At 45.2% G+C, this 22878-nt stretch overlaps 1 protein-coding gene across 23 annotated transcripts in view; it reads right to left on the bottom strand.

Moving 5' to 3' along the window:
- Positions 1-22878, bottom strand: part of nrxn3b (neurexin 3b) — a 302073-nt gene that overhangs the window by 22695 nt on the left and 256500 nt on the right. For 17 of the 23 annotated variants that reach the window (XR_008947310.1, XM_057016587.1, XM_057016607.1 and 14 more), the window contains 3 exons: positions 11482-11653; positions 5936-6025; positions 4161-4471 (listed from right to left, as the gene is read on the bottom strand). Coding sequence is in view for 22 of the 23 variants with exons in the window: in XM_057016587.1 (XP_056872567.1) it covers positions 4161-4471; positions 5936-6025; positions 11482-11653 (573 nt within the window). In the remaining variant the exon portion in view is untranslated. The remainder of the gene's footprint in view (positions 1-4160; positions 4472-5935; positions 6026-11481; positions 11654-22878) is intronic. The other 6 variants (XM_057016603.1, XM_057016599.1, XM_057016601.1 and 3 more) reach the window with 1 other exon arrangement.

Raw genomic sequence — 22878 nt, 5'->3', positions numbered from 1 at the left:
AATGTTCCGACTCTGCGACCAGACCTTCCACCATCAGACGTGCATGCTCCACGCAACCTTCTGGTAACAGGTGGAAGACGCCATCACACCCTCATGTACGTGTGTTTGTCTGCACGCGCGTGTGTGTGTAGGCTACGTGCGCTGTTGTCCTGCCTCTGGTGTGAGGGTGTCCCACCGTGGCAGTTGACAGCAGGTACACCTCACACACTCACAGGGAAACATGGGGACATCCATTACAAACCCCCAAGCGCAACACACCCCCTGGAGTTAGCTGCTCGTTCTCACACACTGGGCGACGCCCCCCCGCCACCACAGGCACATACAGTCTGACACAAGAACACATGACCTGCAGCCCAGACGCCGCAAACATGCACAAACAGAGCAACGTTGGCGACCGCTGCGTGTTCATGCACCAAATGAAGTGAAAAATTCATAAAGTCACAGTGGGCTGTTGCAAACACACACAGAGCTGCACGACGGAGAAGTTAGAAACTCAGACAGGCGTGGAATGAGTTTGTCAAGTTGATGGAAGGGACGTGAAAATCCTGGGATATTTTGCTTCTCTTCTGCAGACACGGCGCCTGGGAACACAAGTGAACGTCACCACCTTAGTCTGTGCATGTGGGAGAGATGAAAGATCCTTGGAGGTGTGTCTCACTGTCCCTTTAATGAGCCCAACAACACAGCAAGTTCCCCATCAGACTGCTGTCTCTAATTGGACCTACTGAGCAAACAATGGACCTTCAGTCTTCTCCAAGAACCCACCTCTTGTGAGGCGGAACGTGGGAAGGTGTAGCCCACCAGGAACATCAGAAGGAAATCAGAATCAGACCTGCAGGCATTTACAGGTCTAATGGCTTCTAAATGAAGGTGATCCCTAGCAGCTCCGATGGAAGAGAGCTGCGTACATTCTTCTCTTAGTTCTTCCTCTCTCACACTCACCTTTATGGAGCGACTGCTTTTATTTCAGTTCTTTTTGGTGGCAGTGTTTCAAACAACAGGGGAGGAGGCAAAAAGGTGGAAAACATGTGGTTGGTGTTTTTCTGTTCTCTATTTCACCATATTTAACATCAGCCCCAAAAGAAAATCACAAACGAAAGGCCATCGTGTGATACGTATCCAAGTGCACAGATTGAGAATTATTTCTCGCTTCTCAGCAGAAAAAGCTCAATTACACTGCAAACAATGAGCCGTTTATTTTCCTGCCTCCCGAGCGCCCTGCCTGTTGAAGATGATGGACGCGAGCAATTTCTTTAACATGGCTACCTTGCAAATCACTTTCACTGTCTCTCCTGCAGCTGTTGCCCCCCTCCCTGCTCCTGGAGATTGCAGCCCCTCTTCTAATTGTTCTCGCTCATCTCGACGCTAGCAGGGCGAGTTAATTGAGAACGAGGCGTTGATCTCTTGTGATGAGGTTTTGCATAAATCAATGTTGCCACAAGGACTGCACGCATCAAACAAGGAAGCAGAAAAAGCCCTCCTTATGCACAGTTTAAACTCAAGATGTTCCGGTCAAGCCGTGCGTATGGCTTTAGCACGAGCGGTGGGAACTCAGCTATTTGCTTAAAAAGAGACTGCAGAAACAGACTCTTTAGAATCAGGTCTGCAACATTTTCACACTTGTTATCACCGTGGAAACGTTGCCTTAAGTGACTGCAGTTAAACACTGGCCAAATTCCCCTTTAACGAGACTTAAAATGGTCTCTAATGGAACCGTATTTATTCATTTATCTTGTTTATACAGCAGATTGATCGTTGCACTTTTTAGAAGCTTATTTACTCGTCTATCTAACTCAATACAGGATCTAATAAAACCTCTGGTGATGAAATGAAGATACATAAAAGGATATTGGAGATTGATTTTTTTTTATTATTCTTACAATGATGACTTGAGCTGGTCTTCAGCAGGAAGAACAGCAGTTATGGGATGTTAGTGTATTATATTTGACATGGAACAATGTCATCATATAAACGTCTCCATATGATCCATGGAGCGGGCCGTGAAACTAAAGGCTGCACTTGATCAAAGCGATAGTTCTTGAGAGAAAAATGGGGGAAAACTCTTTTTCTTCAGATCTTCAGAAGCAGCCAGGTCATTGACATAATTACTATCAACTCTCAGGCCACTTTTGACACTCATTAAGAATCAGATCTGCTAAAAACGGTGGTGAGAGCCATCCGAGTGCACATCATCATGTTAATTCCCCTGAAATGAACGCTTCCAGAGCCACGTTAATGTGACTGGATTTGCTTAACAACGCAGGCCCAGAACTATCTGTGTGCTGACAAACCTTTGACACCCTCAATCTCTAACATTTCTTTTGTCCCTCTGGGGCCCGTCTGACCCACTGAACAACCACGCAATAGCAGTGAAAGAGAAGACGTCTGTTCTGTGGGTATGTCCTAATGGAGACATTAATTAAGCGTGAGATTGGTTTTTCCTACACTCCCCAGTCCTGTCTCTCACTCTGCTGAAGTGAAGCTGCCCAGGGATTTAGCACTTTTCGCGTTGTAAAAGAAACACACCTCCTCCGTGCGAGGAGCACGGTGTGGACATATGGATGGTCGAGCTTTAGCACAGAGTCAAATACCTCTAGCATCCTTTGAGGAGTGCAGTGCATCACTGCTGCTAGCTCAACTCCCTTGACTCTGCTGTACAACCCTGAGGGGTGGAGAACCTGCCAGGTCCCCTCTGAACCGCTAACACCCCACTGGGTGACAGCCAACAAGGGAAGAGCAAAATTAAAGGCCCAGGCAAATGAAATTCTAGGACACAGAGGTGTGAATCAAAGCAGGCATTGCCACTAGAGGTTATGGAAGAGGAAGGAACAAGAGGCGAATCCAAAATGAATGAAAAAAAGAGGGTGAGGGAAAAGAAAAACATTTTCAAGGCTAAGCTGCAAAGGTGGTGGATGACAGCAACGTGGTAAATTTCGACAAACCAGGAAAAGTTTCATCATTTCGCCTTGAAACGGACTGAGTGTAACAGAAAAGCTCTCGTGTTGCACCTGCAATGTTACCGACTTGCTTTGAAAAGAATAGCCTCCGTGACTCAGCACGCCGTTTTCCCACGTTCTTGTCAGGACGTGACCTCAGAGGCTGGAAACGGTCAGTTATGTATTATTGCTCTGTCGGGCAGAGACGCAGTCCCCTCCGGACCAGCACGCCCCAGGTATGAAGGCCTGACAGTGGGTATTTCTTTGCGGCAGCTGTGACTCAGGTAGTCGATGGAGACGTTCAAGTGTCAGTCGTCACAGGGCCATCATCACCTCACGCCAGGCAATATCCCATGAGGGTGAAAAGGCTGAGGAAAATAGAGCAACCACTCCTCCAACCACGACCCAACCCTAAGGGAAAGTTATTGCTTTAATATGAACAAAGAATTGTTGAATTTGTCCTCAGGGTGTCAGAGGACCTCTCTGCGTGATTACTTTCTTGGCACGGCCTCTGAGATCCATTGGCCTGGACGCAAGATGTATTGTCGAAAGGTGGACTGGGCGAGTGGACTGGGCGAGTGTCACGATGGAGACAGAATGAAATCAGGACAGAAAAAAAATAAGAAATGTTGAGAAAGGGAGCAGCGAGGTCCTCTTCACATGCTTCAGTGAACACCGGCGCTTTTACCAGTGACACAATGGAAACCCTTTCGCCTCACAATGGCAGGCAAAATGTTGGGGGGGGGGGGGGGGGGCAGAGAAAATTCAGAGAATGCAAAAGTGTAGGAGAAAAGGGATTTTGGGGACGTAGAGCAAAGACTTGAAATCCTTCTTTGTGGACAGTTGTTTGGAAAACAGCTGTGAGATGCACCTTTGTTAAGGACATCGCTTTCTAAAAATAAACCGGTTCCTAACCAATAGAGTGGCAGATTTAGGTGCAACATGAGCGTTCTCACCACAGACATGCAAGATCACCTACCTGTTCCTTTAATATTATTGCATGACAGCTTCATAGTGTATAGTGCAGCTGCTTTAGATTCAAACTATTAAAAGACGGATAATGAGGGCCTTCAAAGCATGCATGTTGCCCCCTGGTGGGCAGCTGCGGTATAGCCAATTGCCCCTCCTTTCTGATTATTTACCTACCTTTTGGGCTAAACATTAAGCAGACAACTTCAACCATGTTTGAATGTAAAGTCTTGCACCCTCACAGGTTTTATTTACCTGGATAGTCGGTGGCGAGCGCTGTTTGCGGGTAGTTGTGGTGGAGAGCGTGGTCGTGGTCTCGATGAACGTGGTGGACATCTCCGGTGGCACTGATGTGGTGGTGCGTGCGCCGCCCCTGCTGTTTGGCACGTCACCCACCAGCCGCACGCTGCCGTTCACCTTGATGTTGACGTGGCCTTCGGCGGCCATGTTTAGGACTTTGAGACCATTGTAATAAAGACCGGAGAGCTGGCCCTGGTAGGGGCGCTTCCGGTCGTTCCCGCCGATGGTGATAGTCGCCTGGGTGTTGAAGATTGTCAGCTGCCGGCCTGGCACGAGGGGAGGGAGTGTTGAAATATTACAGATGAAAATGAAGCAAATAGTTGTCACAAAAGACACACAAAAAACAGAATAAATAGGTGCTTAATGCCAGGGCTAATTTAGCTTTACATGTTTAGGTACTTAGCAACATCAAACACAGCAGTTCAGCTTTAACATTTTCATGTCAGATGCACTAAGAGAAATCATAACAAGGATTACATATCTCTATTAACCTCATGATTAAAGCTTTAATAGACTGTGGTGGAGGTTCAAATGAGTACAACAGCACAAACATAATGGCACAAAATGCCTTTACAGACTACAGTATTTGTGTTCATGAAAGCCTGCAGCTAACATCCAGTGCTGTCTGCTGCTTCCTTCCCTTGATTTACAAGGAAAAGACACATTTGTGAGTGCTGCGCAGCTACAGAAACATTATCATTAACAGCTCAAATACCAGCCATGGAAAATGAGCTGGAACCACTGGTAACATTATCTGGACACAACAGCAGAGTCCTGGTGAAATAATTAATAAATATGCAGCGCGGCTTTGACACATGATGATAAAATGAATGCAGCACACACTGAACGCAGAGCAGAGCCCATTTCATTAGCACAAGTCGTAGAAACGCATGCATTAACTAGGCACCCAAGTTTCACAACACAGGGATCTAAATTGAAAATCTCATTTGAATTATTTACAGACATACATCCGACTGCAATTTTGTTACGTCGGTGGAATATGTCTCAAAACACAACACAACGGGGATGGGATGACGGGGACGGGACGCTTGGACCACACAAGCCAAAATGAAATAGCACACGTGGAGTCATGCATGCGGCAGAAATGGCACTTATCAAAAAACTGGTGGCACTTTAGGGGTTGTTAAAGGGACTTTATCATCAGGTTAAAGTATTTATGAGCAATTCACTTATAACACTGTTTATAACGGTATTATGCCAGTTTAAATACATGCCATATAAAAAAAGAGATGATTGCTTAATGTGGTAAGAGCGAAGTAGAAGTTATACAAGGCTCACTATGACACACAGTCGTCAAAACAGTCTACAATTAACTCGAGTCAGGGTGTCATATGCCACCATCTACATGTAATAAAGAAAAATGTAATAAAAAAACTTTTCTGACTGGGCATCTGTTGCAGTGTGGAGTTAGCATCATTTTAGAAGGGTGACACTTTAAATCCTCTTATTTTACCATTCGGACACGTCTTCCCAGTCCCTTTAACTGGACACCATCACTCAACTCAGTTTTAAATGATGACAATGACAAAAACGGGAAAGAAAGAGGTTTAAAAACAGAGCAAAAGAAGGAAGAAAATAAACTTTAACTTGTTTTTCAAAGGGTTTAAGGGTTGATTATTCATTCTCAGAGGTTGAAAGGGAGCAAGCCGATGGAATGACAGGAAAATAAGACAAAAATAAATCATTCCAGAAGTTTGGTAAAGAGTTACCTTTCTCCTGAAGCCAATCCTCTACTGGCCGGGTATATTTGAACGGGATTTTCTTATTTGCCATTTGATAGCGCTCAATGTCGCTGTTGCCTTTAAAGTTTGAAAGTTTAACAAACAGCTTGAAACAGTTGGCAACAGCAACAGACATCATACATTTATACAGTAGTTTATGATGAGTTTTATCAGCGTTTAGAAATATTTAGAAAAGCTTTAGTAGTGTTTTTTTTGCAAATACTTTAGTTTAAATATTTTAAATCAATATTAAATAGCACACTCCACACCTAAATCTAATACAACATCCATGGATTAAAAGCATGGCAAATATCCATGTACACACATCATCTACAATAATACATACAACACACAATCATAATATCACATAATTAAGACACAAAGAAGGCTGTTAGAGGGTTAGAAAGATAAACATGCACCTTGAGCCTTTCAAGCAAATTGCCAGGAATAAATATGCACTAATTCTCCTACTGGACACCACCTGCTTTCACATTTCAGGAGCCAAAGGAACAGCAGCGTTTAGCACTTTATTAGCAGAAGGAAGCACCTCTGCAGCAGATCTGGAGTGGAGAGGGGTGCACTGATGGAGCAGGAAGTGGTAATTCGAAGCGCCGTGAAGCTATGGGGAGGGAAGTCCCACAGTGACACTGATTTGAGTAGAATGATGCATACAAATGGCATCATTACGGAGATGATGGGAGGTCTTTTCAGCAAAAAAAACCCCAAAACAAAACCGTGCTACACCCGAGCTGCCACTTTCCTCTCTGGTGGGACTGTAGCTAACATGTACGAGCTCTATGGGAATTACAGATAATGGACTGGGACTGTGGCGTGTGCCTGATAGGACTTCCTCTTCTACCTGTGCAGGGATGTGATGTTTTCTCTGACAATCACTAAGGCATTGTGAAAATTGAGCTGTAACTGCTGCTTCTTCCAGGCATGACAGGAGGCTATAAAGGCTGCGCAGAAATATGAAAGATGCGGTGGCGTCGGCGTCTCGCGGGTGGGAAGAGCGTTTGAAGGGAACAAAAGGCAGCGGCGCAGCATCGTTTATAACCCAAGCAAAAGGGCAGAGCTTCATTTCTGTGGTGAAAGGTTCTTCTGGAAATATGTGTGGAATTCTCTGGGGTCATTTATTGATTGACATCACACAAACCCTCATGAGGATTGAAAGCTGTAGAACATTCAGCTGTACGTGAAAAGTCTTAATTCATCTTCATCTCCTTCCAGTTCTGTTCATATTGCGCAACTCTCCCTTGCTGATTAAAATTGTGCGAGGAGCGAACACGCCGCGATTCATTAAGCCACTTATGCTCCACAGCATTTAGGGAACCCATACGCTTGCCTTGGTTTCCTTCCCCTCCTCTCACCTCAAATCTTTCTACTGTTTTCATCTGGCTGCCACAAGATCAGTTTATAGCCAGCTGGGGGGGGGGGGTCTATGGATGCAAGGGAGCTCCAGAGGTAAAAGGACGGCGTCTGCAGCTCGCCAGAAGGTTAATTAGCGCCCAGGCAGGAGTCCCTCCTCATTCCTTTGATCTGGGGGAGATCTGGGGTCTGTAGCCAAATGCGCTTTCCGCTGGACCAGAGCCACAACGGGAGGCAAAGTGGTTGCATGGAAACCGACAGGAGGGCTAGAGGAGTTCAAGGATATACAGGTAGAAGACTTGTAACAATCCCACTGTCACAAGGAAGCAGGTGAGCGTCTGTCCAGGCCGCTAGCGGCTCAGGTACAGCTCTCACATTGGTCACGGTGATTAATGAGGTGACAGTGGACTCGTAATGAATGCAGCGCAAACTAATTGCTCAACTAATGAGAAAAATCTCTCTAGTTTATCAATCTGATATTGAATTTCTAAAGGTGACTCCAGAATGAATGACCTTGCCAATAAAAGCACTATTGCTTATGAGACGATCACGCCGCTTTGCACAGACAATTTCAACAGCGTGCCGCTCATATCTGCTCTATTTTGTGCAGCATTTCAGTTTATGCACATGTGAAACTTGATAATTGCCCTGACCTTTTGATTTGTCCCAGACAAAAACACAGTCTGAATGGTTCCCGTTCGGTGGCAGCCATTCAGTCAACACAAACACTGGCAAGCCGACAGTCATCTGCTTCGTTCTTTTTACTTGGCGTTGCCAGACGAATCTCTCCGGGGTTCCATCACTGGGCCAGCGCTGAGAGTGCATCAAAACTGTGAAAATGGCTGCCGTGACAGGCTCCTGGCATTCTCTGCATTTAGTGATGATTAGTAAATATGATATACCACCCTTCTGTCCAAAAATGATCATTTCGCCGCTCAAATCCGCCACCGGGCCTCTGCAGCTGCCGCTTATGAATATCACTCCCCAGCCAGCCGCCTCCTTTGCAATCTACACCTGACTTTGGTCTTTGCTGCCACTTCTCTCCCTCCTTTCCTTCACATCGACCCACCGATTCGCTTTGTCTCCAATGTATCAACCTTCTTTGCTCTTCTGCAACCACAATCCTGCAATACTTCATCTACCTTTCACTCTTCATTCCCTTTCACCTCGTCTGTAGCCAATCTATCAGTCTGCATGTCAGCTCTTTCTCTCTTTTGTCAAGGTATCCCTGCTAGCTGCTCCATTAACTGTTTTTGTAAACCCTCAGTGGCTGCGGCGCTTGTCTATTCACCCACGTCGACTCATTCCTGCAGCCAGCTTTCACTCCATCCACTTTCCCAGTCCTCAGATGTTAAACAAAGCCAGGGAGTAAATTCATCATTTATCAGGATACTCTGAAATTTATGGCACAGAAAGTCCGAATTAGAGTGGCAGCCCCTGCACTCGCCTCTAACAAAGGCAGAGATCCTCTCTCAGATAGGACTAATCATGTCTGGCCTCAAGGATGTTTGGGGATTTATCTTAAGTCCAGCTTTGCCTGGATTTCAGGCAATATTTCAAATAAAGGTCTTTGAGTCTTTTCCAGGTAGTGAAAGGTGATTTAAATAAAGTAACCAATCAGAGTTCTATCCAAAGCTGTCGACCTTATCCGGCATCAGCGATGACGCAGTATTAGAACAGCATCACAGCAAATTCTGCCGGTCTCTTTCAGACGAATCTCTGATTTAAAGATTCAAACTCACACAATCGCGTAATCCAAAAATCACCAAAGTGCCGGGATTGAGAGCGTTATATAAGGAAATTAGAACCCTCTCGTTAAACAAAGACAAGGCCCCGCAGTGATGCAAGTTGTCACAAAAGTACATAAGACGGTGGGAGAGCTGCACGGCTGCCGCTGAACAATGAAGAGAGACAGAGAAAAGAAGCGCGGATAAAAGGAATCCGAGGACAAAAACAGAATAAAGATCTGAGAGGGCACTGTTGGAGGAAGGGAATAATTAGGGAAAGGGAGAAACACACATTCCTCGCCCACACACACGGAATACGTGTAAGCTGCAGAAGGCTAATGCGGTACGGATCGGATTATATTGTTGGATGGGAAAAGAAGACTGCAGACTTCCTCCTATGTCATCTACTCTGGTTCTTCCCAACATTGCGATCTATAGTTATGTCTTTTACATCCTTGGCTTCCCGTGGGCACAGGATTCGGCCAATTAGCTCAGAAACAGGTCAGATTTTGGAGAAGACTGGACTCATCTGGACTTTGGTGAGCAGCCTTCAAAATCACGGCTGTGATTTAGATGAGCCGCTCTATTTAGCGAGCATGGATCTGACGACAGGTCATCCAGCAACACCCTCGCAGAGACAGAGGCCCGCAGATCAGGTAACATTCTATCGAACCACACGGGAGCCTTGTGACGCCTGCTGTCCTCACATTCGGTGTTAGAAATGTAGGAGAGCAGTCGATGAGTCTTCGCACTAACGTGTAATTGCTTACGAGATGGCAACGCCTTTACGAAGCATCCAGGCCGAGAGGAGCAAAATCAATTCTTTTGGAATTACTGGCTTCTGCAAACAACCTGTTTGCAAAACAGAGCTTCAATCCCTCAACCTTCACATGCAGGGAGCCATCCTCAGCCAGATCTCTGGGGAGGAACCTAGACATCGACCGCTGTTCCTCACTTTAACTGCGATGCCAACAGCAGCCTTTTCTGAATCAGGTATTGACGTAATAATAACGGGAGAAAATCTAATTAAAGGCTGATGCAAAAAAATCACTTGTGATAATTATGAAGGTGGAAGAAGTAGAAGCCTTATCTAAAATGACTTGTGATTAAAGTTTGGCAATAATTAAATTCTTAAATACATTTTAAAAAAGCACCAGGTCCTAAAACGGCAGCGCTAAAAGTACCTCTGATGCAGCTACGTTGGTCTGATTGGTTCCCTCGTGGGGCGATAACGCGTCTGCGAGCGAGCCGCCGCCCACGTGCGCGTGCTGTGTGCCACATGTTGTGGAGTTTCTCAGTGTTTTCCGGTAGAAGTGCGGCAGAGACGCCGTTATGAAACCTGTCTAATTTGGTTTGCTCAGAGGAAAGCTAAAGACAGCCAACGGCAAAAGAAAGCCAGAGACAGAAAGGATTAGCGTCACCTGCGCTAGAATTGAAGCAAACCAAAACAGCGTGCTAGGTCACGCCAGGAGAGGATGCTGCCGTGTCCTTGGTGATGCCATGCGACTCGCCGCATGCTGTAGGGAGGCTGACACATCGGACTGAAACGTGAAAGGGATCAACTTTGATTTAGAGTTTTTCGTCCTCGCCATTACGTAACCTTTACATTTTCTTTGCTTCCTTCAAACGTTTGGAAATTTTAGGGGGTATTATGTGTGAAACCCCACTCCTGCATTCAGTAGTCTTAGGATTTGGCTAATGTGCCCATTTGTTCACCATCTACATGTTTCTGGCCCAATTATTTTTGCCCTTTTCGCAACCAAGCTTCCACTTTAGCTGCCTTTTCATTCCTTGTGTCCTCTCAGGTTGACTAATGGAGTTGAAGAGCAGCTAACAGTAGACAGAGCTACAAAGGTGACCTCTCTGAAGCTGGGCAACATGCAGACACATATCAAAGAGCAGAAATGACTTAATTTCATGACTGGTTAAGTACAAAACCTTTCTTCTTCTCTCTCCTGCTCCTCCTGCTCCTGCAAACGAAGGGAGAACCTAAGCTACCGAACGGAGTCGATGAGACTATTTTTATTCTGCTGCTGTGATGCTTTTGCTGACCTGGGAGTGAAAGATACAGGCAGCCAGCAGTTTTATCTGGCCAACAGGCCACCCCCGCTCCAGCATTCTCTCCTCTGCTTGTGCCCTGAATGACCAAATGCCTTCTGGTGCCTTTTATTCCTCTCCTAAAATGAACTGGCCAGATGTTGCACAGTTGATGCCTCATGCAAGACAAAAGACTTTATCTGGCTGTGTTTTGTCTCCTGTGGACATAAATGTTTTCGAGGTATTTTTGAAGCAGGCTTTGCCACAGGAGCATCAAGCTACTGGTAAACCTGAGTGAAAATAGGAATCCTTTTATCTTTTTGACAAACAGGTGGTGTCCAGTGGTTTCAAAATATAATTTTCTTTCTATTCAGTTAAATAGATGGATAAGAGCAGGTGTACCTGTTGGAAAGTGTTCATTGACTGGCCAGTTGTCCACCTGTAATGTAGCATTGCCTCCGTTCCTGGTGAATCGGACCAAATGGTATTTGCCATCGTTTATTGGGGTGGACGTCTCCTTCACGCTAATGTCCACTGTCCCGATGTTGAACGTCACGCATACTTTTCCCTGTTCCTAAAAACAAAACACAAGTAGAAGAGTGGAGGATGTTACTCATTCATCTGAATCAGAAATCAGCAAAGACAAACATTTCTCTTAAACCACGCGGGGATCTAATTCTCAGCAGTCCCCCTCAAATTTGTCTGGCAAGAAATGATTAATTAGGACAACGCGACTGTAAAAGCTTCAGTCAGAGATGTTTGGATGAATGCCGTCCACTTGTGCTCATGGCAAACTGCTCAGAGAACCTGAGGACGCTAGCACGCTGCACTTCATTATCCCACTGTAATGTGATGAAAACAGGCTGCCAGCAGAGATTGTAATGATGAGCAATACTCCCTGCAGTCTGTCACTGGGAGACTGGCAGGACAGATGCCTCTTGCGCCGCACCGCTTAAAGAAAAAACTGCGCAATTACCATATGTGCAGTTTAGCGGCAAACGCTAAACACTTTTACTTTGCCTATAAATCTCGACCCCTCCTCATCCTTTCCCGACGGCCCCTAAACTCGACCCCACTAAATTCCTGCGGCTGCCAGCCTGTTTTATTGCGATTGCTTGGGTATTCATGGGCCTGTAAGCGTCGCAAGAAGAAGATTTTTAAAGTGCAGTTGGAGCTGGAGTGAGTGGCACTGAAGATGGGCTGCATTTTCTGTGTCATTTGTTTTAATCCCCCGCAGGGAATCTCTCAGTGTAATTACCTACTTTAGAAGCCTGGAGCAGAGGGAGCTTTTCTCATAACAAAACCCAAATTAAAAAGGCCTCGCACAGGGGGCAGACACATATTGTTAACTGATCAGTGTAGGCATAGGTGTGAGCCAGCACACCTCGATAATGTCAAGCTGAATTTACAAGGCTCAACAGCGCGGATGCAAACACGCGGATCCTGCAGATTTATAGGTCTTATTCTTGGTGCTGTGGAAAAATGTGTGATAAAGCAAATCTATCCTACATTTTCTGACGCTTTTACAGTCTAACATATTTCTCCCGTGGATGATTAAACTACATCACCATCAGACAATTATTGCCATCAGCAGTGTGCAGAAATAAATGAAGTGTGTCATTATATCTTTGCTAGCAGCTCATTGGGTTTATCAGGTCTTCTCTGGCAGCGTAGAGTTCAGAGTTTTTAAAAATGTATTATTAGAAAAACCTTGATGGTTTTGAAAGCTCCTCCTTGTTGACCTCACACTGCATTCAATGCCTTCCACTTTTCCGTTCATCGGAGATGTTGAGTTGCTTTTCTTCTGTAATGATGTCCTGCTTTAATTATGTAATTACCACGTAACTAAAGACGCAAGAGCGTGTTTTCCAAGAGGTGAGTGGAAGTGCCCAGAAGGCCCAATAAAAAAATAAAACACTGCTGCAACATTATGTTCAGGGAAGCTGTCATGTTTAATTGAGGCTGTTGCCATTAAAAGTTGCAGAGAGAGAACAATTTAAACAATAAAAGGAGGTGCTATCAAGCTAAGAGGAGCACAGCAGCGCTAAAACGCTTCACCAGCAACTAAGTATCTGTGTGAGGGGAATATCATCAGCAATACCGACTTTAAAGATTTTTGAGGCAGATCTTAATCCTGCTTACTCATTTGAAAGAAGGGCAAAAGTGACGTTTTTTGTTTTTTTGTTTTAAAAAACCCAACAGACGAACAGGTAACTGCTCAGATAAAGGTTGGAAAATCGTAACGTTCAAGGCTCTTTATTGCAGCTGTAACTGCAGGAGAAGGGAGGAGGGGACATATGTGTCAAACTGTGTGCAGCTGATGTTGTTTGGTGGAAAGTGCCTATAACGGTCCAATCCACAGCTTTTCTGTCCAAAGAGACCAAAGGAGGCAGTGCTCTCATAACAAGCGGTTAGATATTTGCTAAAAAAAAAGATATTGCACGAGGACACAAAGCAGAGTCAAGGAGCCCATCAATAGAGAGCCGGCGGTGACTCCATGAGCCAGGACACAAATGTGCAGCACCACAAAGGACTTCTGCCAACATCAGCGCATGTCCGCTGACCTTCAGAGGGTCTGACAGGCGCCACTCTTCTGTGTAGTTGCATTAACGCCACATCCTGAATGCACAGGAACCTAAAGACAGACACGTCCCCCCCATCCTAACAAAACCCAGCAATCACACGCCTCCGTAACGGTCCCGAGTGCCTCTGGGTGGCGTCCATGTTTCGGCGGCGATTGCGTCACAATGGCTTCTTCTCTTTTTCTTCTCTCATTCTCTGCGGTAATCCTGTTGTCCGGCCTCCCTCCCGTCACAGCCACGGCCGCCCGCCCACCTGCCAGCCCAACGCCACGCTGCGCCAATACGTGATTGACAGATCCTATTACGTTTTTTATTAGCCTGTCGCTCGCAAGGCGCACAAGCACTTCATTGTCTCCAAAGGACAGAGGAAAAATGGCTACTGTTCTTTTAGTGGAAAAAATGACGGTCTCTCTTGAAGACGTACACAAATGATCAATTTCTGCTCACACAAACACAGTGGCTGCAAAGACCCCCCCCCCCCCATCCCACAACAAAACCAGGACTTTTCTAAATCTACATAAATGTTCCATTATGTAGAGGAAGTGGCAATTCACTGGAACGATACACTAAAGTCCTTTCATTGCCCACGGTCTCCATTTAATGGCATCACAAATGCCGTGTCACCGCTATAGAAACAGTATTAAATTATGCTCAGGTGTCATTCGTATACAGTCTGTGTGTGGGTGCGTTGTTCTGTAACCAACACTGATAAATATAAATCCAGAAAGCAATGCAACACCCCTCCACCTCTCCTCCCCCCCCCATTGTTAGCTGGCCCAGCTTGGCACGAGGAGCTTCGGGGATCCCATGTGACCTGGCACACACTGACATCAGTAATCAGGTCCGCCGCAATCCAATTCAGGGCCGATCAATGCCTCCAACACAAGCGGAGCCCCGGGCCGAGTGAAAAAGAGCGAATCACTCAAATGCAGGGGTGGACAATCCTGGAGACAGTCATCAGAGACAACACTTAAGGGAAAGCTGCAGTTCTGGGGATGAGCCGCTCACAATGGACCTCATCCCCTGCTCGCAGAAGGGCCATTTTGAACGCCACGGGCTCAGCAGACGTATATACACACACCAAAGTCATTTTACAAAGGGTAGAACGGTAGAATTACCACTTCTAGCTTACCCGGGAAAGAAAACATAGACAAGAGTCCAAAATAAGGCTGTGTGCGGCATATTTTCCACATTATTGTCTGAATCCGCACCAACAGGTAGTATTAAATTGCAATCAGCCCATGATTGAAATCCAGTATGGGCTGTGAGTGGTTGCACTGGTATGACTCCATTGGATCTATATTCAGTCTCATATGGGAGGCAGATCTGATATCAAGAATGTGAACATGTCCCAGGGTGGGAGTTTGGGTTACATATCCACCCTTTCATCTGACATCAATACTCAAGCTAGCTTGTGTGGTCAGGGGGCCGTCAGAGCCGGATCGTGGAACCAGTAAAAGGCAAATCGATGGGAAGGAGAAGTCATGACAATAAGAGTCGCAGCAAATTGATGCACCTGGCCTTCACGGTGCCAAAACCATTCATTGTCAGTAATTGACAGAGATAACTCATAGGTGGCGCATTGATCTGAAGATGTCTGTTCTTGTGCGCTTCAGGCCGGGAAATCACAAGGCTGCTGCTGTAGATTAATGTCGGCTTGAGTGGGGAGTCTTTGTGGTATTCGTACATTAAAATCAGATGCCACAGGGCTCACAACTCCTATTGTTCAGTGTCTTAATGCACTGTTCAAATAAACATCTCTATGAAAACTGTGAGATTCCATTAATCATTAATTGTCCCACAGGCTCATTCAGGCATTTACAAGTGGCTGCGGGGCTGTTGTGAGAGGCAATGTGGGCGGATGCAAGGAGCTGAGGCTTGGTGCCTCTGAAATATTGATCATGCCTAAAAGAGCCCAGAGGTCTAACACGGGCATTATTTCACACCTGAGAGAGCCGGGAACAGCTTCATCGGATGGACAGGAACAAAATGGCTTCCATCTTGCTTTCTTTAGCGCTACTATAGGTAATTGCATGGGTAATACCAGCGAGTCCATTAGCCAGTTGTTTAATGCTGAGAAGTGCCAGCTAGCATTAGCCCAGCCGAAAGATAAAGAGCCATTGTATTTTTAATACAAACACGAGCGGCGGTGTTGCTCAGCAGAGGTAATGGCTTTGACTCTGCTGCTCGTGCTCAATGTCAACCTCACAGACTTCCTCTTTGATACTCCGTTGCAGAATATGAATCGTGCAGGGTCAGCCTTATCAATTATTTACACCCTTTCGTTCTCCGTTTCCTGTTTGTCCGCTCTTGTGGCTTTAACTCGCCCTGACACTAATGGTGGATGGCTTAGTGGAAACATTTATCAGTGTTACAGCGGAGTCCTGTAGAACTCTGTACAACGGGCTTTTTTTTTTTCCAAGGGAAGATCCCTGAAACTACAGCGATCCCGAACAGCGCTGCTATTCTTCACCACGCCGGCCTTTGTATAAGTTTGACAGTCAACATACCTGAAAGAGCTTTTTGTTGCTGTGGTTTTTTCAGAAGCTGCTTTTACAACCATTTTGAGATTCAACTATGGTTTTTCTTTTCTATAGAGCCAAGAATAGAACAGTCTCTATATTGCTGCTCACATGTGTGTTATATAAATAACACAAACGTCATGATTTAGGCCGTTTTGCCGTGATCTGTTTTTATTAAGATGTCTTGAAAATGAAATAATCAAACAGCTGGTTATGGTTTATTTCAGTGAGGAGAGTCGGGAACAGCTTCTCATTTGTGTTACATTTACTGCTATAGTTCTATTATGGAAGCTAATTACACGGGAAGCACGTAGTAACAACAGAAATGCCTCCGTTTAAACCAGAGAACAGGGACGAGTGTGAATGTGTGACTCAAAGCGATAATCGGACACATGAAAGCAGTTTAAATAGTGCGTCCACCTTGAGATTTACAAAAATGACCTTATATTAAATGCACTGAGGATCTGAGCTCAGTCCTATTGCTTTTACTTGCTCTACAATCAGACACTTCTATGTCCTTCAATTACTGTGTAATTATCAATTTTCATAAAACATACATGAGTCGTATCACTCGACAGCACAAAGGTGTTAAAGCTCGCAGCCAGAACAAGAAAAGCAGAATTTTCAAAGGCACTTGGAGGTGCTGAGAGTTGTTGGATTCCTGTTTATGGTCAGAACGCCGCAGAGCTCTAATTATTAGAAAGCTGCATAATTGTGAGCTATATGAAGCGCAGACGTGCGCTAAAACATCTTGCAATCAGGCCATTTGCAAAACGCCCTCGCTTGCCCCCCAAACACAGACACACATACAAAACGGCTGATTGTGCCGACAGCCTGAATGGACTTTTGCACCAAATCTACCGTAAATAAGGTGCAGGACATGATTTTTATTTATTCATTTATTTATTTATTTTACTTGATTGCATCCATTCAATGTGGCTTCGGGAACCTGATTTCATCTGTTGTTGCTCCACAACACAATCAGTGAACTGACAGTGTTGGACACACATTCTCAGCTCAGGGCCTCAGTTTTGGATAAATATTTAAAATGAAATGATAAAGTAAATGGGATTTGTGCTGGATGGAATAATATGCTGTGAAAGTCCATTAGGGACTAAGCTAATGAAATTGAAACAGCGTGGTGATCAAATTAGAATCTGTTCGACAGATATTTAATTTAATGTGCTGCGGGATTCGAACGCTTTCAAAGTGGTGGCCCAGAATTAAAATAAAGAATTAAAAAAATAATGAAGAACCCAATAAAACGGTCTGAATTCTTTCCTCCCTTTCACTTTTATCAAATAACCTTCTAATTTCTCCAACTGAACACACACAGAGACACACAAATCAGTTTGACCTTTCAGTAGGTTGTCATGATGCATGCATCGCTGCAGCCGCTCGCTACGAGAGTCACGGGGTGATATTATTTGAATAGACACAATAAAGATTTCAGCTTGTTTGAAGAGCAGCCCTCTTTATTTTGCAGCCGCTCCCTCTTGTTTGGGTTGACATGCAAAACAGAAACCACCCAGCAAGACTGGGAAACAATAGGAGTCCCCGGAATTCCAGCAGCTGCCAAACATCCCAATAGCAAGGGTTAATATCAATTATTAAGGCAAATTAGGGCTGAATAGAGAATAACAGTCGGGTCTGTTGGCTATGAACACATCATTGAGCAGCGCTCAAAATCTGGGCTGCTGAGGGGGAAAAAAAGACCACTGCAGAGCAAAGAAACACCGTACGAGCAGATTCACATCCATCTGTTTACATGGTGCTGCTGGAACACACTTGCAGGCAAAAACAGGCTGATGAATGTAAACACAATTTCAGATGATAATATGGAGCTAATTTTTTTGCTAAAATGCTGAAATTTGGAAGAAATCCCATGTTTTTTTTTAATAGATGGCAGCATTTTGATCACTCACTCCTGGTGGGAGGTGAGGCTGGGTGCTAGTACCGGCGCCAAACCAAGTGGGGTTGCTCTGAAGCACGCTGGCAGCAAAGCAGGACGATGTTTCCTGGACAAGCCATCTAAGATCGGGATTCTACCCCCCTATCGAGGTGTCATGAACAAAGGCAGAGGGGAAGGAAAATAAAAGAAGAGGGAGAAGAAATGACGTGCAGGATAAAAGTGTACCTGCAGGAATCGAAACCTGGTCTGAGCTGGCGTGGTGAACGCAGAAGGAGCTGCCGAGGAATGATGAAGTGGGAATAGAGTGCATTAGGCACCACTCACTCCAGCACACACGCCTCTCTCCTCCGTCTCTTTGATAGTTCACTGAAGAGAAGATTCATTCCATTTTCACTGGAGATCCATTTACTTTCAAATGCATGCGGTTTCCCCGCGATGGTATCAAATTGTGGGTCGCACCAGCCAGCACAACACTGAAGATTGTCGGCCATGCTCGCACTGGCTGCAGGGGATTTACTCCAACTCGGAGGGAAAAGTCGTAGAAAAGTGCCGTTTTCCACCAGCAGTGGTCCACATTCATTATCTTTAGTAACAAAGATATAATCAGGGACTTTCCACCTACTATATCAACACATAGGCCCTTTTTTGTTTTTACAGGGGTGTTAATCTTTATGAATATTCTATGACTGGTGGATTTAACGCAGGAGTGGTGTCAGAAAGCTCCCGCAGTGGCCACGCTGTGAAACATATGCCTTCTCTGTGTGCATGGCTGGCAACCAGTCTAATACTGGTCAAGACTCTCACTCTACGTTTATTCATTTCCAATTCATGACCACATCTGGTACATTACCAACATGTTAAATCAAGCACAACCGCACATGGAATGCATAACAAGAGGATCTGACAACCCACAAACTGAGCTCCACTGTGTTATCTGTGAGAGTGTGTGTGTGTGTGTGTGTGTGTGTGTGTGTGTATGGGAAGGGAATATAAATGAGATCAAAATGATTGTGACAAAGTTTGAAGGTGGGTCAGAATGAAGGTTTCATTTCAGATAAGTCAAGTTTTTAGCCCCCATGTTGCTAAGCAGCATGTGGCGTCTCAGCTGCTGTTCGAACGTGTCGCTGCCATTTAGAGGGACTTTTATGAATGTTTGTAAGGCTCCAATAAGCTGATATCAGACAGAAACTGAGGGAAGGAAATGCTGAGAACGAACGGGGGCAGCACTAAAATGGAGACGGCACCTAAAATGGCTGAATAAACAAGAGAAAATCTAGGTCGGTCTGTCTCTCCCACTTCAAGAAACATGGAGGCAAGTGGCCTATTTCTGATGTGCTTTGGACACTTTGAGGACGAACTGTTGTCAATGTGAGACTCAGCTATTCTTCCAGGCAGCTATTAGTCCAGTCTGAAAAGGGAGATTTTTTGTGAAGCACGAGTGAAGGTCCAGTCATGCCCCTCCTTGTCATTTGTTCCATACTTACAGTTGGATTTTTTTTAGAAAGGGCAGTGTTTGTTTTTCCAGTAAATAAATTGAGCGAACAACAATAAAGCCTGTGCCACGAGGCGATTTTTTTTTTTTTAAATAACAGAACTGCTGAATGATGAGTGCCTATCAAGGCTCAACACACAATGTTTATAGCAGCTCAATCACAGTCACCAGAGCTGCTGGCAGAGGAGAGCCATGACGTCCAGGGCTGTTGGGATGCATGGAGATGCATTCATGCATGTCGCCTACGAGGAGCACGTCCCATTGCGTGCTTACAAAGGCCTGTGGGTCCATCTTGCACTTCCAATTTTTAGGGATGTAATTGCCCAGGGGGAGGGGGCTGCACGGATGTGAAGTCATCTGCATGTTCCCAACACAGGAACATGGAAATCTTTGTGCGTTGAGGGTTTTGCTTTGACAGAGTGACAAATATATTGGCAGTAGAAGGGTTCTTTTTAAATCGCCGTGACTCTCAAGGTCCGTCCGGGGTTGGCCTGCGGCGTCGCTCCTGAGCCGGAATGCAGGAGACTCATTGCTGCGTCAGAGGGAAAGACACGCACGCCCACACACGGCCGTATAATGAGCATCTGCCACCCAGACTGGCCGTATTTCTCCAGGAGTACTGACTTTAGCCAAAATGTCCTCTTTAGTGGAGGTGGAAACAAGCGCGCCTTCATCTGGATGCCAATTTCCGCGTCGGTAACTTAGAGGAGGAAAACTCATCCGTAATAGGTTGCCTGCTTCCTTTTCCCAGGAGAATGTCTTCTTTTAAAACCCTTTATTTTTGCTTTCACAGTCTTTAACCATCGACTTTGTTTTGAGAGGAAGCGCCTCATAAACACACACGGCTCACCGGGGTTTTAGAAGCAATTCTTATTTTGCTATTTTTGAACAGGCAGGTTATTCTCTAAAGAAATGGCTGCACACATTAACCCCGTGACACTCACTCTAGAATTCAGACGGTTGGTGCGCCGGCTCTTCATTAACATCCAAACAGTCTTGGTGGGGAAGGGACCGCAGAAAAGAGAAAATGAATACGAGCCCTTCTGCTGCTCCAATCTCCATCTGTGTTTACTGCACCAGAGCAAACATCGCTCATTCATTTCTTACACCTTCTGCTTCGGCTGTACTGTAAAGGCTGCACAAGAGGAGCTGCTGTCCTCTGTTGGGAGCCGAGCTGCACGCAGTGGACCAGTCGGTGACCACAGCAAGACTTACAAGTAACAGGATTGTATTTACAGTACTTGTGTATACGTAGTGAGTTGTGAGCTACCACCGGTGGGTGTCTGTCATGTCGGGCCTGCTGTCGGGTGACTTTATCTGTCATGGAAGGTGTCCTTATACCACCACTCCCTGAGGGGAGATTAGACACGCTGCATGACTCTCTCTACCTCTATCTATCATTGCTTTTGCGCTCTCTTCATGTGCCCGGCTTCGCTCTCTCTCTCCCCGTCAACATTCCCCCTTTCTCTTGCCATCAGTGTCTCTGTCCTCCATCTCATTCTCTCTGCCGCCCCCTCTCCTCCCTCCATTTTCCCCAGTGCGCTCCACCGAGCCACGGCCGTGAACAGGTTACAGGGGTTGAGACAGGGGCTCTGCCAGGATCAGTCATGCAACGTGCAGATGGGCCGCTTTGTCCATTCAGCAGGAATGTTGACAGGTTATAGCACGGAAGACTGAGAAGGATTTCAATCTCTTCCTCCACCCGAAGCTGACAGGTCAGCCAGTAAAATAATGTCAGATAATGATGCTTTGTAAATATGAAAACACACCGCTGTCACCCTGCAGACTGCAGTCGAGCCGTTCTGCCTCTCTGACAGTTTTCTCTGCAGGTGTATGTTGATTTTTCACCTGATTTTTGAAACCCGAATGTGATAATTTAGTTATAAATAACAGTTTTGGGGAGAAAAAAAAAATCACACTGAAACTTGCAAAGACTTTTAGACACCACACAGCTGGCAGAATTCTCCACTGTGTTTATAGAACAAGGAAAAAGTCTGTGCATAAGAAGCTGAAGTGAACCAAAGCCAGCGCAGCTTTAATCTCATCCCTGCAAGCACTGCAGAAGACATTTTTCATAGTGAATTTTATAATTAGACTGTTATCCTACTCATGCCATCCCCCAAGTGGCAGCACTGGCACACAAGAGAAGACCCCTCAGAGGCTTTTGAGAGGGAAAGGCATATGTAATGAGTCATGAGGTCCCTCCTCGCTCCAAATGACATTAATTGCTGTCCAGGCAGAAGCCTGCTGGGAGATGGCCAACACACGTGCAGGTTACGGCAGTTCAACATTGGCTACAATGCAAAACACAACTAATCTTTTGTTTTTTTATGAACACATTTGCATCATCTCTTTGCAAGAGTTGTGCAAAATGTGACAAAATATGACTTTTTTGGGGGTAAACTAGAAATGTCCGTCCGCTGGAAAAGAGTAAGGTCTTATGTCCTTTTACTCTGGGAAAGATACGGCACAAAGGAAATTATTTTAGTTAGAGGTTATGAGTGCCTGAGTGTTTTGGTAAAAGAGGTTTTGTGGAATAAGGAGGAGGGGCAGGTTCTACTGGGTTATGAGGAGATTTACAATGGTGGGCTTGTTTACTGAACCTTATTATTTTCAATCATTGCATAATTTACTTAAGATGTTTGATGATTCCAGAAAACTTTTCAGAGGATGTGTAAAAACAGAATGTTGCCTATTTAAAACCCGTGTTGTTTATTCGTCTCAGTTCAAGAGCGTCACTGCTGACTATAGCTACCAGAAGGCATGGAAATCACCTATCGATTAAAGAGTTTACAGGACAGGAATAAACCCTTCCGCTACATTAACCCCTGATCCTTTGACTTATCAACTTCTCAGAGTTGTACAAAATATGTTTAGGATGACAAAAAGGTCAGCGCCTTATGGATTGAGTTGGGCGCCCGATCATATTGGATTCTATTGAAGACCATGACCTCTTGGGCTGGCCTTGACCTGACAGGAAGTCTAAGAGCTCAAAGGAGAGAAGAAAATTAGATTTTACCTACAAAGCAAAGACAGGGAACACGTGGAGGGAGGTAGAGGAGAAGAACAAAGCATAAAGAGATGGAAGATTGGACTGTCGCGTCCTTGGGCATTTGCTCCACTCCCTGTCCAGAATGCTGGAGGATCAATAAACGCAGAGACACACTCTAACCTTCAGTGAGGCCGTTTTTATAAAAAAGATCCCTGCTGTAGGAAATACTTTATAAATACCAATAGATCTGTTTTGCAATGATCCGAGCTTTATAAAACAGTGATATAGCCTTTTTGGCC

Source organism: Takifugu flavidus, chromosome 19, assembly GCF_003711565.1.
Source record: "Takifugu flavidus isolate HTHZ2018 chromosome 19, ASM371156v2, whole genome shotgun sequence".
In the NCBI taxonomy this organism is placed as follows: Eukaryota; Metazoa; Chordata; class Actinopteri; order Tetraodontiformes; family Tetraodontidae; genus Takifugu; species Takifugu flavidus.
The sequence above is the reverse complement of the archived record's forward strand: the minus strand, read 5'-3'. Positions and strand labels throughout refer to the sequence as shown.